Below are 15,127 nucleotides of genomic sequence, written 5' to 3'. Positions count from 1 at the left end.
CATTTTCAATTAAAATAAAAGTTTATAGTGGGATGCGACGCGTAGGTGATTTATAAGTCTGGACATTTACCTACTCGCGTTTTGAAAAAAAAAGGGGGCAAAGGCTGTAAAATTGTCGACAGTGCGTTGGTTATACGGATGAAAAAATTCACCTCAGTATACGAGAAGAAATAGGGAAACGTAAGATGAGGCGGAAAATCACATTGTAATCAAAAAAATTCCGCTAAACGGATCGCCTGGGTATAATAAAGGCGTTTAAATAGGACTTGCGAGATACGCGGCGTATTATACCTACGGAGCGAGAGTTTTCAACGGTATAGTAATTGGAAACCAGGTTAGAGAGGATGGTTTGGCGTGATAAAGATTCTGCCAGACTTATTATAATAACGTATATAACCCCAAAAAGGGAGTGAACCATCTAATAAATTCGCACTTTATTATTTAAACCCTGTTTAGTTTTCGGAAAAACACTATACGCGGTAAATAATTCAGTCGAATGCTCTTTATCAACTCGCAGTCTCACTAATTCATATACCTATAGCGAAAGAGAGAGAGACAGAAACAGCGTATACCTCTTCCACTCCCCCGCCACCCTATTTTACCCAATGTAACTGCGAATACGAAACAAAAGCCCACCTATATAATGAAAGCGAAAATTTATATAATCGATATACTCTTAATAAAAGCAAGATTAAAAACTATGCATTGTTTGTTTAGAAAGTTCAAAAAATAAATTTATGCGTTCATTAATTCTGTTTTATAAACTTTTTGCGGGCGAGTAGGAGTAGCACAGAGAGCTTTTCGAATTCGAATATTCAATTCGGCACTAGGTATACACCTCGAACTGCCTTTTAAGGTTACACCCCCATCGTCGTATCGAGAAAAGCATTTTTCAAAACTTCCATATTAATTTATGGGTTAAAAGTACCTACTACGCTCATTGTAAATAAAGGAGTAGGTAGGTAGGTTTTTTTTGACGGTGTAGTTTGTTTAGGAAAACCCCATTTTGGTGTTGCCCCCCCCCCACCCTGATGAATAATTCGATTTGATTTGTTAACTAGGATGGTCTTATAATCTGTGATTTTTTTCTTCCTGCATCGCATACTATAGTGTTTTAATAAGCTGCGTATATACGTACTCGTATACTGTCAACATTCAACGATGATTATTATTTTACGGATTTATTAAATTTTCACCATTAGAATTTCCTATGCGTAGAATGGGAATGTACTAGGGGATATATGAATGAGCTTACACGTTGTTAGAATAATTCATTCGTTACGATTCAAAATACGAATAGGAAAATATTCGAAAAATTTAATCAAGTTTTTTGAAGCGCCAAGTTTATACTTACCTAATACCTAGTATCATATTTTTTTCACTATGTACCGATCAGATTAGCGTATAATGTTTTGCTATTTAAAATTCGTGCCCGGGAGAGAAATACGGATTTTCCAATTACAAAAATAATAAAATGTATGAAATTCGAGGTGAATTTTCCATCAAAAATATTATATTTTGGAATTTTCCATTCGAGTATCGAATGAAAATCGATTTGTTTCGTGCAGGTAAGTACACTTTCATCTATAAATAATGTCTCGAAATGTTTACCTTCGTTTCTCGCTGACACTGATATAAGATGAGTAGAGAGAGATGCATTCAACCGAACTCGTCTTATCTTGCCAAAAAATTGGGAGTTGCTCAAAAATTCTTTCAGAAATTGGAGCCTTGCAATTTTTTTCAAATCATCGGGAAAACAATACGTCAAAAACTTAGTATACCAAGATGTCAACAAAACTCCCCCTCCCCTTAATCGCATTTCTTGGGTATAGCTAAAGATCTCTCAGCGTTCCTTCAGACCTCTCCTCTCTCCTCCCCAACTTCAAAAAAAAAAATTCAAAAAGCTAAAGAAAAATTGGTGTCACATGTCAAGTTCATCGCTAATTGGAGGTGTTGAGCACCATTTGAAACTCCTTCAGAAAAGAATCGACTAGGCTGCTTCATTTTTAAATACTTTTCAAAAACATATTAAATTTCAACAAAATTTGGCAAAAATTGCATAAAACTTCGTCAAAACCTTTCAAACACTGCAAATCGCCAAAAACTTGAAAAACTTCAATAAAATTCGACATAACCTCAATTGTGTGAAAAGTATTGAAAACATTTTAAAATAATCTATACCCACAAACCAAAAAACCATCAAAAGTAACAAAAATCAACTAAAAATGAAAAAATTGTGGAAAAATGATGCAAAATACATGCAAGGGAAATTGCATAAAACATCTTTAAAATGACAAATACGTATTAATGAATCATCAAAATCTTTACAAATTAACAAAAAATGATAAAAATTCATCTTTGGCAGAAATTGTCAAAAAATTTATCAAAAACATGTAAAAATGATATAAACACTCAAAAAAAACATTAAAATCAATAAAAAAAAATTCACCAGAAACTGATAAAATCACTGTAAATGACAAGATTGGTAAAACAGGGCCACCTAGAAAAAACAAGAGTCATATTCTGCCAGGGCCCACAATATAGTGAGCGATGGAGGGGGGGGGTGAAGGGCGTTTTCCAGGGGCTCGCTTTTTTTAAACTAAATTTGTAAATTTCATTCAGAAAATCGATGCAATAAACGCCATTTTTTGAAAATAGAATAAAATTGTCATCTTTTTAAAATGGAAAAATGGAAACTTTATTTTTGGAGAGAAAATGCAAACTTCATTTTGAAAAGAAAATAGAGACTTCATGGAAAAAAAACAATTATACGAGTTGCTTTTAGAAAAAAATCTCTTGTGAGAAACTTGAACGAAAAAAACTTCTGCAAAAATTGTTTTTGTCGCGTAGCAAAATTTGTTCGTGGCCTCATCTTTCAAAAATGAAAACTTTTTTTTAGGAAAAATTCCTTATTGAAACTTGTTTTAAAAAAACTTCCCCAACACCAGAACTTTTTTTAAAGACGAAATTATCATGTTGGGTGGGGGGAGGTGGGAGAGACTTCTTCACAGAGAAAAATCGTGGAAAAATATACTTGCTTTAGAGGAGGGAGGGGGGTGTGAAAAATTCACAAGAGGCCCTAATTTGTTTACCCTGGACACACATAGGTTCTCGGTGGCATGTATTCTGCTGGTAGGAAATTTCATGCTCTATCATAAGATCGCCGGTTTTTCTATAGAAATTGATTTTCTTTAATGGGGAATTTGAAAAAATTCTTGGCGCAATTATTCAGTCTATAATGAGCCTGAAGCGTAACCCCTGAAAAATGCCGAAGGAAAACGCAGGGTGCGAATTTTCAGCCTCCTGGCGCAGAACTCGTTTCTACCTTTACTCGGTATTTAAATGGTCTTTTCATTTCTTCATCGTTGCAAGTTGAAATGTGTCGTTCCTCATGCTTAATTTTAACAAAAATTCATTAAACCACGCTTAATATTGAATCCCATTTTCAAAAATTTCAATAAAAAATGGTTCATAAAATCAAACTTGAAAATTCATCTCATCATCTCTTCACCATTTTAACATTATACGTAAATACGAGGAGTCATTTTTTCCCTTCAGTTTCCCCATCAGGGTGTCCAATCATTCAGAAAAATGATAAATCATGCAAAAAGCTCCAGAATCAACAAAAATACAAAACTACCTAGGTGTACTTTTTTTCTCGATCTGTTTAAATTTGAAAAAATTCCAAGTTTATGCCAATTTTTTTTTCAAATTAAAAAAAAATCACAATAGAACCGAGTCAATTCAAATTGAATTATTTTACAACGATGACAAGTTGAAAAAATTCCAATTTTCTGCAACGAAATATCAAACGAATAAAAAAATACTTACCAAAGAAATTTTGAATAAGCAATCACGCAGTAACTTATAAAATTAGATTGACCTCCAACAATACACTTTCATTTTTCTAACAGAAAAAAAAAAACTCAAACCAATATTATTTCACACATTTTCACACTAAAATAATTGCTCGGCAAATTTACTCTCGAACTTTTCCATAAATCGACCACCTCCTCCACCTCTCCTCGTTTTAAAAACATATCCATGTTAAAAATTATCCGGAAAACATAGACGAGGGAAAAACTAAACGCATATATAGCCAGAAGCTAAACACTAAACGACCATTTGAAAATGTTTAAATTTTTCAAAATCCTTTCGTTAATCAAAACGCGATGATATAAAAATGTCGAACTTTTTACCAACACATTAAACATACTTTTAAAAACTTTCGCTTCATAAAAAACCAGTAAATTTTCTCGGCAGTTTATAAAAAGGGGAAAACTACCGTATACTATTCTACCATTCGTTCGTTGTTGGATGGCGTTTGTTTGCGCGAAAATCACGAATAATGGAATTTTTTCGGTAATTAACCGAGTTTTGCGACTCGAGTAATTGCGCTCCAGTCGCGCTAGAATTATAAAATGTGGCACAATTTGCGCTTTGCGCCCGAGAAGCGTTAAACTTACGGTGGCTTGGGTGTTTTTTTTCTCTCGCGATGCGGTGCTGTTTTTATGGGTATCGTGTGCAGGGTGTTCGAAAAATCTTTTTCAGTTGAGGTATTTAGCGAAATTTGGGGTCAAAGGTTCAAGTGGAGTTTTTCCCCTCAGAAAATGAAGGCTTTTTTTGTACATATTTTAATATTATTTAGGTACCTAAGTACTTACAAAATATCCGAAAAAAGTATAATTTTATAAAAAAAAAAAATTAGGTGAGAATGATGAGGAGTATTTTATTTGAAAAAATATTGTTGCTTACTAAATTTTGAACCGAACCTGAGTGAGGAAGGGAGATGAGAGGGAAGGAGGGGGGAAGGTCAAAACCAGAACCTCCAATTTTTACCACAGTACAATAAAACCTCAAAATGTATTTTCAACATTGACGCCTTGTGAAAAATTCCAAAACTTCTGGCAACATTTGCACAAAAAATCAAATCGTTTCACCAAGTCTAACGTAACTACCATCAACTAGGGACTTTCAAAACACCCTGTACGTTATTCTTTCACACCCGCCAAATTCAAACTCGAGAACTAGTAAAGCGTATAAAAATAATTAATGCATATTACTCGGGCGTTTTTTAAATGTAACACCATCTACAAAATGGTAGTCTAGATGCACCAAACACTACACCAAGCAACATATATCTAACGTGTAATCGAAAGTGTGTAAATTTTAATAAGTCTCGTCTGATAATGAGACGATCAATTTATTTTCTCATTCGTACACCGATCTTGAAATATAACGACGGCCAAAGTTTCCAAGCTACGGTGTAAAAATAATTAAATTATAATTTTTAATTCTTTGCGACGCGACGATCAAAGGCGTATATATCCTTTTACCTTAATTTAACAAATCGTATATTTTTTTTCACCCTTATATACCGACCGATTATACGATATGTATGTGTATAGACATCGCACAGAATTTCCCAAAGGCCGTAATTTTTTGCCCTGCTAAAGCAGGTAACACATACACATCGGTTTCTCAATTCGTATTTATATCTTTTCGAGGTGAACGAACCAACTCAAAAGGATCGATTCTTGTGTAAGTGGGTATTTATATAACTCAATATTTTCATTACAACCTAAAGTAATCCGCCACATAGACAGCTTATCTTTAATTCATCGATTCACCAATACTGCGAAAAAAAAGTTACCAAGTTTGGGGAAAAAAATAAAACAACCGGTGATTTAATCATCAAACAGAGAGAGAGAGAGAGAGAGGATAATTTTCCCAAAGCTCTAATAAAATCCTCGGTATAGCACACAGGTAAGTATACATAAGGTTTTTTTTTCATAATAGTATACCCACGAGGGAAACTTGTCATAAAAAATTATACCCGATGATTAACATATAACCCGTATTTATCAAATTGGGCGGTCGTGAATTTCTTATTATACACTATGGTTATTTTCTACGCTCTTGCTTCGTACGTAAAAACGTTATAAATGCGTACATGTGCGAACTTACCCTTAACATGTTTCTATTCAGATAAATTAATTCGGTGCCTTGTATGTCTCGGTCTTTGAAAATATTCACGTAGTCGTCCAACCTCAGCGCTTTTATCCAATCTACGATGTTTTCATTCGTCCATTTCACTAATGGCTGTAACAAAAACAGAAAAAAAAATAGAACAAAAAAGTATTAACAACACGAATTCGTTAATTAAATTTAGAAACCGACGTTTAGACAACCAAATGTTAGGTACTGGTTAAGGGTACCTCTGGTACCTATACAATTGGAATTAGCTCTAAATGCGAACGTACACGTATATACTATGATCGGACTAGGTATTGAGTACAAGTAATCTTGGAGCAACGTGTAGTGTACTATACGTACGGTGCAAGTACCATAATGAACGAATCTAATCATCATATGTGCAAAGACCGAGAAATTTTTTGATTATTTTGTCTTTGATAGAGAAGAGGCGATAAAAATAAGCCAGTCATTAACCATTATAGGTAAATTAGGCACGTTTGTATTTCGTTATATAAGAACATTTTGAGTGTAGCTATTTTATGTTAATCGAATTTTTATATAGGTACATACTACATACCTACTTGGAAGAGGAATAGAAATTTTGAAGAACTGCTTTCATCAAGGGAAGTGTCATATAGATTGGTTGATATTATTTCGAGGTATCTATTTTATATTTTGAAAGGGGGAAATTGTTGAGAGCATTACGAAAGAGGTGGGCGGGGAGGGTTGAAAAGCAATTGATAACATAATACAGGGTATCCCATAACGAATGGTTCAAAAAAAACGGTTCAATCAAGTTGAGCTTTCGAATTTTGGCTAAAAATATCTCGAAAAAAGCTCACCAGAAAAAGGTGCAAAATTTCACATATTTTTGCAATTTTTTTCATAAATTTTTTATAAATTATTTTAAAAAACTGACAAAAAATTTCAAATTTTCCATCACAATCAAATCGAACTGTCCAGTTTTTGCTCACCCCCCCCCCATGAGGAAAAAGTGAACTAATTGCACTGGTGGGAAACTTCACATTCTACCATTTTTCCCCATCCATTTACAAAGTGAAATGCAGATAGTCAATACAGTATACAAAGTCATCAAACATCAAAACTTCAATTTTTATATCCTGAACTCAAAAACTTATTCATAATTCTCCTCGATTTTTCCATTCAAAAAAAAAAGCAATGACACTCGTTATTTCAATCATACAAAAAAAGGAAGCAATTTCTCCAATTTTCCAGATTCTTGAAAAATTAATTACACAAGCGATCCGGTGGGGGGGGGTCAAATTTTTTCAAACATCATGAGCTCCAAATATCGTTAATATTATCTACAGTTGCGCCTTTTTTTTTCAAAGCATGACTTGTGTGCTCAATATGGTGCCCCTTATTCAAACTTGATGGGAATTTTTTTTTGGTTTTTTAGTAAATTGTATTAATAATTTGCATTCAAGCATAGATACAATGGAAGAACATCATTTTTCAAGAACTTTTTAAAATTTTTATTTGAATCCTCAAACATTTTTCATTGGACCTTGAAACGAATGATGAACTGGACAGAATACTGAACTGAATACTGAAATTTTATTTTATTTTATTAATTCATTCTCTCATCCAGTCTTTTAGAGCTGTGGGAGCAAAACGATTTTGGGATGGGATTTCGGTTTCGCGATTGAAATTTTTTCATTTTGGGATTGAATTTGTTTCGGGATTTGTTCTTCAAATTTTCATTTCGGTTTCGGGATTTGTTTTGGGATTGAAAAAATTGTTTCGGTTCCAGGTTGAATCAGTTTCGGTTTCGGAATTAACATTTCAACAAATTTTAATCCCATATTGACTAATGGACCTTGCAGGGGTCTAAAAAATGGGAGATTTTGACGTGAAAAATCCGATGGTTTTATTAGTTTAGCGTTTTAAATGCATATTTCGCTTAATTCATCGAGTCATTTTTATTATAATCTGAATGAATTACGAATTACGATAAATGATGTAAAATGACCATTCATGTATCAAAATAAAATCGCGGAAAAAAGGGAAAAATTGAAATCCCAAAACCAAAACAAAATCGTTTCAGTTTCGGGATTGTTTTGGGTTCAAAATTATATCAGTTCTGGGATTTTTTCAGTTTTGGGATTAAGAAAAATAATTATTTCGCTTTTGGGATTGGAATTGAATCGGGATTATAAATCAGTTCCAGTTTCGGGATCATTTCGGACCCACAGCTCTGGTCTTTCTGTCTTTCCATCTTTCATGTCTTTCTGTCTTTCCATCTGTGCGTCTTTTTGTCTTTTCGTTGTTTTATTGTTTCATCATTTTGTTGTTTCGTCGTTTCGTTGTTTCATTATTTTGTCTTTTTGTTGTTTTGGTCGTTTCATCGTTTTGTCTTTTTATCGCTTCATCTTGTTGTCTTTTTGTCTACTTTTGGAACGTTTAGGTTTGAGTACATATAGGGCAAAACGCTCTGACGTCACACAGTGTATAAGTGGTTGCACGTCTTGATTCCCCAAGTTACATTCTGTAGGGTTCAAGCTAGTGATTGTTCTGTCCACTTTGCACTTTGATAAACCAAAACTTTCAAACCATCTGGAGGGCCTCATTATTTTATGGCTCAAAATTGTAGAGAATTTTGTCCTCTTCCCAATGGTACTAAATTTTTTGAAATCCGCGAAAGTCTTCCTTGAGGAAATTGACTTGAAGAGCTGAAAAAGGTAGCCAATTTAACATACTGTTCTGTCCACTTTGCACTTTAAGGCGGCAGGACTTTTAAACCATCTCGAGGACCCGATTATTTTATGGCTCAAAATTGCAGAGAATTTTGTCCTCTTTCCAACGGTACTACATTTTTTGAAATCCGCAAAGGTCTTCCTCGAGAAAATTGACTTGACGATCTGAAAAGTATAAGTGAACAGCATTGTTTACAGCTATACTGGTAATGTTTACCCTGCAATTCATACGGCGCATGTATGCAATCTGAAATACGCGTTTTGCCCTATTTAGTCCTCATTCATGGAGCCTACTAATCAGGAACACAAAATTCCATACTTGTTTTGTTATTTATCATACATTATTATTTTGAATGAAATGATATAAATTCAACCACCCTCCCCCGAATATGAAAATTTTTCAACAAAAAAAATAAAAAAGCATCAATCACAAAAACTTGGTCTTTTTTAAAATTCATGCTCTTTTTAGCTTTTCATTCTTGAAAATTAAATCCACGGAAGAGAACATTTTGTTACCTGAGCGAAGCGAAGGTGAAGATTTTTGAAAAATATTATACTAATAATTTGAATCTTCCTTTAAAATATACAAAAAAATATTATTTCTTTCAAAATGTTGTACTAATTTCGTGAATTTTGTAAATCTTATTGGATTTTGATGATTTTTTGTACTTTTCAAGCCCACTTCCGAATTTCGTTTTTTTTTTTGTAAATTCTTACTTTTTAGCCGGTAGACACCATGCCATTCAGGCTCCAACAAAAATTTGAAAAAATACGCAAAAATCGACTCAGCCTAGCCACATTTAAATATTCATCCATCCATCGCTCAGTTTTCTCCAGATATCAGCCAATGAAAGTTCACCTCCTCTCCCCACCACATGTACATCCGCTTTTTCCAAGTTTCCAACCTGCATATTATATACTTAAACCACATTTTAAAAACCCCCATTTCAACAACTTTCTCTCGTATCTGTAAACTACGCAACAAAAATACACCCAAACAAGTCAAAAATTACACAAGCAATCCTCTTCAGAAAGGTTTTTCCGGCTTTTCATCTAATTTTCCTCAGGTTAAAACAAAGTTTTTAAAAAGCACAACCGAAGGCATACTCGAGAGAGTAAAATTTTGCATGCATTAACGTACTTACTTATACTCGTACCTACGAGTACTACGATGAAGAGATTTTAAACATCAAGATAGATAAGTATAAGCATACACTCATCCTACCTATAGCTATTCAGGAAAGCACATTTTCACGATGGAAAATTCACATAAAACGCATCAACGTTATTAGTATAGTTATCCTAAATATGCGGTAAATGAGGAAATAGTTTTATTTATATAACCTTAATACGTCTACGGCAGCCAAAGCAAACTTCAAAAGACGTTTAAATAAATGTGCACGCGAAAGTGAGCTATAGTTTCAAAAAGGATAGGCTCAGTTCGTTGTTTACGAAAGTAAACTTTTTACTTTCGGATATTATGTCGTTGCTCATTTCGAACATTTTTAATAATAATAAAAAGGGATAGAAACGACTAAAAAACAAGCAAGAAGGGGGAAAAAACAGCTCGACATTAAAATATACATTTGTGTTGTACTAGTATATAACGTAAAAAGTACGAAAAGGAAAAAGAAAACACGAGGAAAAAAATGAGAGGAAAGGAGGGAAGAAGAAGAGGCACGCGAAAATTCAACATTATTGCGAAGCATCGCATCGCATCAACATAGTATTAAAATAAATTCAATTTCTAGCAGTGTAAAAACTAAAAAAGACTATACGAGTATATTTTGCATTTTACATTAAAAAATCGGCAGCTTTATTTGAAAATTTAATGGAAAGTACGACTCTTAAGAATTTTTCTGTTTGTAAAAGCGCCAAAAGAGAGGTAGGTATTTTTACAATTATAAACTCTCGACGAGAACGATAGACAGAGGGGGGTTTTTGAAGTGAATCGTTCGAGTTGAAAATTTTTTCTCAATGGAGCTGTATGTAAGTTTTGTATTTATAAGGGATGCGCTTGTGTAATAAAATGAAAAAATAAATACCTATTTTTCAGCATATTAGGCCATGAACGATTTAATATTATTACCGAATAAACATGTAGATTTATATGGTACATTCCAGCTACTACAGTAGCTACTTGTGTACGTTTATTTAACGATCAAACAACTTTCGAAATTTAAAAGTCAATTCCCAAGAGTAAATTTACTTGATGTAGCGGCTGCGATATAAGACGGAAGTAAAAACGATGCTTACAAGTGTATTTTACAAGACGAAGGTAGAGGTATACCTTGGTACCTTATAGCTATACCCTATGATGCTTCTCTCTATCTCTTATGTTTCCCTCTTTGAAAGACCGGCAGCAACATGCGAATATCGTATAAAAAATTTAACGATATAGTAAATTAAATTTTTATTCCAGATTGACACGGTTATAACGCGAACCATTTACTTAAGAGTAAGTTTATCATCTCTTGAAAAGTGGTATTATGTCGCTGTACAATTTTTACGATTCAGTCCGGCTATTAAAATTTATTTCGCATTTTAATACGAAATTGTCCCTTCTTTATTACAGCTACTATACGTTAAAGATCAAACAATACTCACACATACAAACAACTACTAGTTGCAATTCGAACAATATAGGCGATGAACTTTTAACGCCCCTCCACCCCCCCTTCCTCATTCGATTACACGGTACTACAGCTGCGAATAGCAGAAAAGAAAATTACAATATTTAAAAATCACCCTCTTCTTTAGCACAATATAATCGATGTAACCTAAAAATTAATTTTCTTATCGTCCTACCTCGTTGTGTGTTTTCGAGTAAAGACAGAAGAAAAAAGCAATTTCGACGAACTTATAAAAAATTAAAACTCGTAAAGTTTTTCTATCAAAAAAAAAAAAAAAAAAAAAAATACAGAAAGAAAGAGAAGTTAACTTACTGTTTCAATAACGGATTAAGTTTTTGTTAACTTACCGAACAAATCGGTCTCAAAATTGCTTTTGAAAAGGACTGATTTCGATCGAACGAAAACAAAACTTTGTTGGTAGCGAAAAAATATTGAAATATTGAAAGTTTTTCTATTAAACGCGCAAAAAAATTAACCCAGTTTCGGCAAATTGTACTTTTGAACCGTTGTTCAGCATAATAAATGAACTGCCGCCTTTTTATAGCGCACCAGCATTTGGCCAACTCGATCGGCTGGATGGATAACTTTTCATGTACACGTTATATTGACTCGGAAAATAATTCGCCAATGATGAGGAAACGGTAATTTTCCGACGTGAACATCATGTTGAAATGTATGAATTATTTGCCGTTTACGAATTCATAGTTTTTTTCCTCGTATTTTCCCCCTAGTTCTTTTTCTTTGTATTTTTTTTACATTTTTCTTTCGAGTTTTTTTTTTCTTATATTCTCATACATAAGAAAAGGCAACAACAAGATAGGGTGGAAAAAAATAATACCCGAGATTTTTGGCTATGGTCCGAAGAACTAGATTTTTTATTTCATGGCGATGTTTTGTTATTAAAATTCTATGTTTGAATTTAAATATAAAAAAAAAAATCCTACACAAGTATATATCGAAGGAGGCAATTCTATACATGCCTACTCTTTCCACTTGTTCAACATTTGAGAGGAATTGATAAATATTTCTGCTACGAAAGTTATGAAAAGAATAAAACATCCGGAGTAGAGAAAAAAACAGGCAAAATAAACGACCAACAATGAACAGAGAGATTTCTCATGATGAATGTGAAATTCTTAATTTTTTTTCTTTCAGAAATGAAAAAATTTTGCTTAAAAGCCAAAAAAAAGCCAAAAGTATGTATGAGGAAGGATTGTAAAATAAACCGTAGGAAAAAGTTCCAAAGAAATGATTATGGAAAAATGTTGGAAAAATTTTACACGAATTTTCGTTACATTGGAATTTTAAGAATAAATTTTGTAACGTTCGCAAGGTCATGCGAACAAAATGAAAACAGTAATTCAAAACTTCATACACTTTTATCAAAGTAAAAATAATTTTTTGTAAAAGTTTATATTCGCGTAACATTTCTTTGAAATTTCACCTTTGTTTGCGAAGATTTAACGATGAATGTTCAAACTTAAAGTATTCATTTTAAGAGGAGTAGGAAAACTTCGAGGTACTTCAAGGGAGGAAGCTCTCAAGAAATGTAAATTTGAAAAATGAATACTTACTATTGGAATTTTGTTTACCAATTCGTAAAAAAATGTGTTGACAAATCAGTAACATTTTTCGACCAAATTTTTTCAAAATTGAGCATTCCTTGGGCAAAAAATTCACCCATCTTCTGGCGATAGGTATCTTGATTTATTTTCAAAATTTTCTCACGTGCTTTTGTAATCAAACAGCAGAGAAAACTGTAATAATTTTCTATCTAACGCTTCGGGAGTTGGAGAGGAGAGGTTCTTTTTTCAACTCAGGTGTACATTTTTCAGTATTTGAGGGGGAAAAGGCTGTACTATTATTACTCACAAATAAAATTCTCAATTGTTGAATAAAAAATTAAACGTAAAATGTTGAATGTGTGAAAAAATAAAGCCAGGTTTTCAAAGTTTTTGACCGACTTCAAAAGTATTGGGAATAGAAAGATTCTAACACCACCCATTTTGGGGAGATAATTTTGCCTGCAACGCTTTCAAGTCCAGAAGTACATCAGTTTTAAATTCTCTACCAGGTTTCTTGACTAGAATACAGCGTACGTGAAACATGTGATAAAAGCCAATAAACTGAGGGGGAGTAAAATTTGTTCGTTAGGGGCCACGATCCGTGTCTCCAAAATCTTAAATACTCAACAGGTCATTTTTGGTTACTTCTTATTCAATGTTTTCCCAATTTCTTGGATCAAATTCGGATTAAAAATCATTAGAAACCTCTCCAAAGGCTTCAGAAAATAATAAAAGGGCGGGAAAATTGCATTCAATGGTTCCAAGAATACGTGAGTGATTTTCCCAAATTTACGATGAATGTTGTTCTTCAAAGTTTTTCATCCCTTCTTATTTTTTGGTGACTGGAGGGTAGTTTCTAGGTATTAATTTTCAATTCAAATATGATTTGAAAAATTAAAGGGCTCGTTTGGACCATTTTCACTTTTTTAAAAGCATAAAACGCCGAAAATAATCAATTTTGAATTTTCAAAAATTTCCAAAAATCGAAAAATTTATTCGAGCAGATGAAATTTTGGTGTTGAGGATTACAGACCACGCTCTTATAAGTCTTTTTCATCTTACTTCATTCATTTTCAGTCACATAAAATTCGGGTCTTCTCGAGTTCATTTCCTATTTATTTTACTTGCTGTTCTTTTTCTTTGGTATTTTGAAATTTTCTCCATTTTACATGCTTTTCCAGTTTCATTCGCAAAAGAATAATAGAACAATAATTAGACGAGTAAGTAGATTTAAAATGAAAAATAATCGAAATAAAGGTTTCGCCATAATGTTGCCCGTCTCTTTTTATCCTTCTGTAAGTTCTTAACAGCGAAAGTTGTCTCAAAAATTACTTCATTTTATAAGTAAATCATTCATCTAACGATGCAGAATTTTTTTAAATAGATATTTCTTATCTAAAAAGAAGAAAAAACCGTCCGCGTGGCACAACTCACTGCACTCTGCCGTCATCTTCCATCCGGCATTCTCGTTCCATTGTACTAAATCCAACATTACAAAAATATATAACCTGACGAGTCGACAATTTTCCATCCGAGTTCATTCATCGTCGTACCCTTAAAAATCAAATTCCGCTTAAATATTTTCCACAAAGGTGAGTTCTTCGAGAGAAACTGAAAATATGTCAACTCGTGGCACATTCAGGTGAGAGAGAAGCGAGAAGAGAATGATTTCGAAATTTAACCTATTCGCGTATTATATTACAAACTATATACACGTATACCTACTGAGGGTTTTTAAGATTTTTTCAGATTTATCGGACTTTGTTTTCGTTTTCTTTTTTATTTCATCGCCCATACACACGGTGGCGATTTATATTACTACGAAATATGGTGTTGACAAAATAAACACCTTACAATCTATAAATACGTCGGATTAAGCGAACACCGGAATTATTGACTTTTCGCACCGGATTAAGATTTATACTCGACTTGGGCGAAGATTTACGCCGCCAAGTTTTTCTGTCATTTTTCCAAACACCCTCAAGACTTCGAACTAATTTAATGTGAAAAAGCCGTCATAGCGACGACCTCGAACATATTTTCTTCTCTTTTGTCATATATAAAAAGAAAAGGCTTCCGTCCATTTTCTTCTTTACACTCCTTTTTTTCTGCCTTCTTTCTTTTTCTCTTGCTTATTTTCAAAACATATACACTATACCGTATATGAACGATGAACAAGTAACCGGATTAAGGTATACGTGTATTGATAAATTATTACTTTTTTCTTTTCTTTTTT

General features: G+C 33.2%; 1 protein-coding gene across 2 annotated transcripts in view; it reads right to left on the bottom strand.

Annotated features, from left to right (window-relative positions):
* Positions 1-15,127, bottom strand: part of Pi3K21B (phosphatidylinositol 3-kinase regulatory subunit alpha) — a 321,424-nt gene that overhangs the window by 91,441 nt on the left and 214,856 nt on the right. The window contains exon 2 of one of the 2 annotated variants that reach the window (XM_065358072.1): positions 5,968-6,102. The exons of the other annotated variant lie outside the window; for it this stretch is intronic. Within the exon in view, the coding sequence (XP_065214144.1) occupies positions 5,968-6,102 (135 nt within the window). The remainder of the gene's footprint in view (positions 1-5,967; positions 6,103-15,127) is intronic. 2 annotated transcript variants of the gene reach the window in all.

This window comes from Planococcus citri, chromosome 3 (assembly GCF_950023065.1).
Source record: "Planococcus citri chromosome 3, ihPlaCitr1.1, whole genome shotgun sequence".
NCBI classification, from domain to species: domain Eukaryota; kingdom Metazoa; phylum Arthropoda; class Insecta; order Hemiptera; family Pseudococcidae; genus Planococcus; species Planococcus citri.
This window is presented reverse-complemented; position numbering and strand designations above follow the sequence as displayed.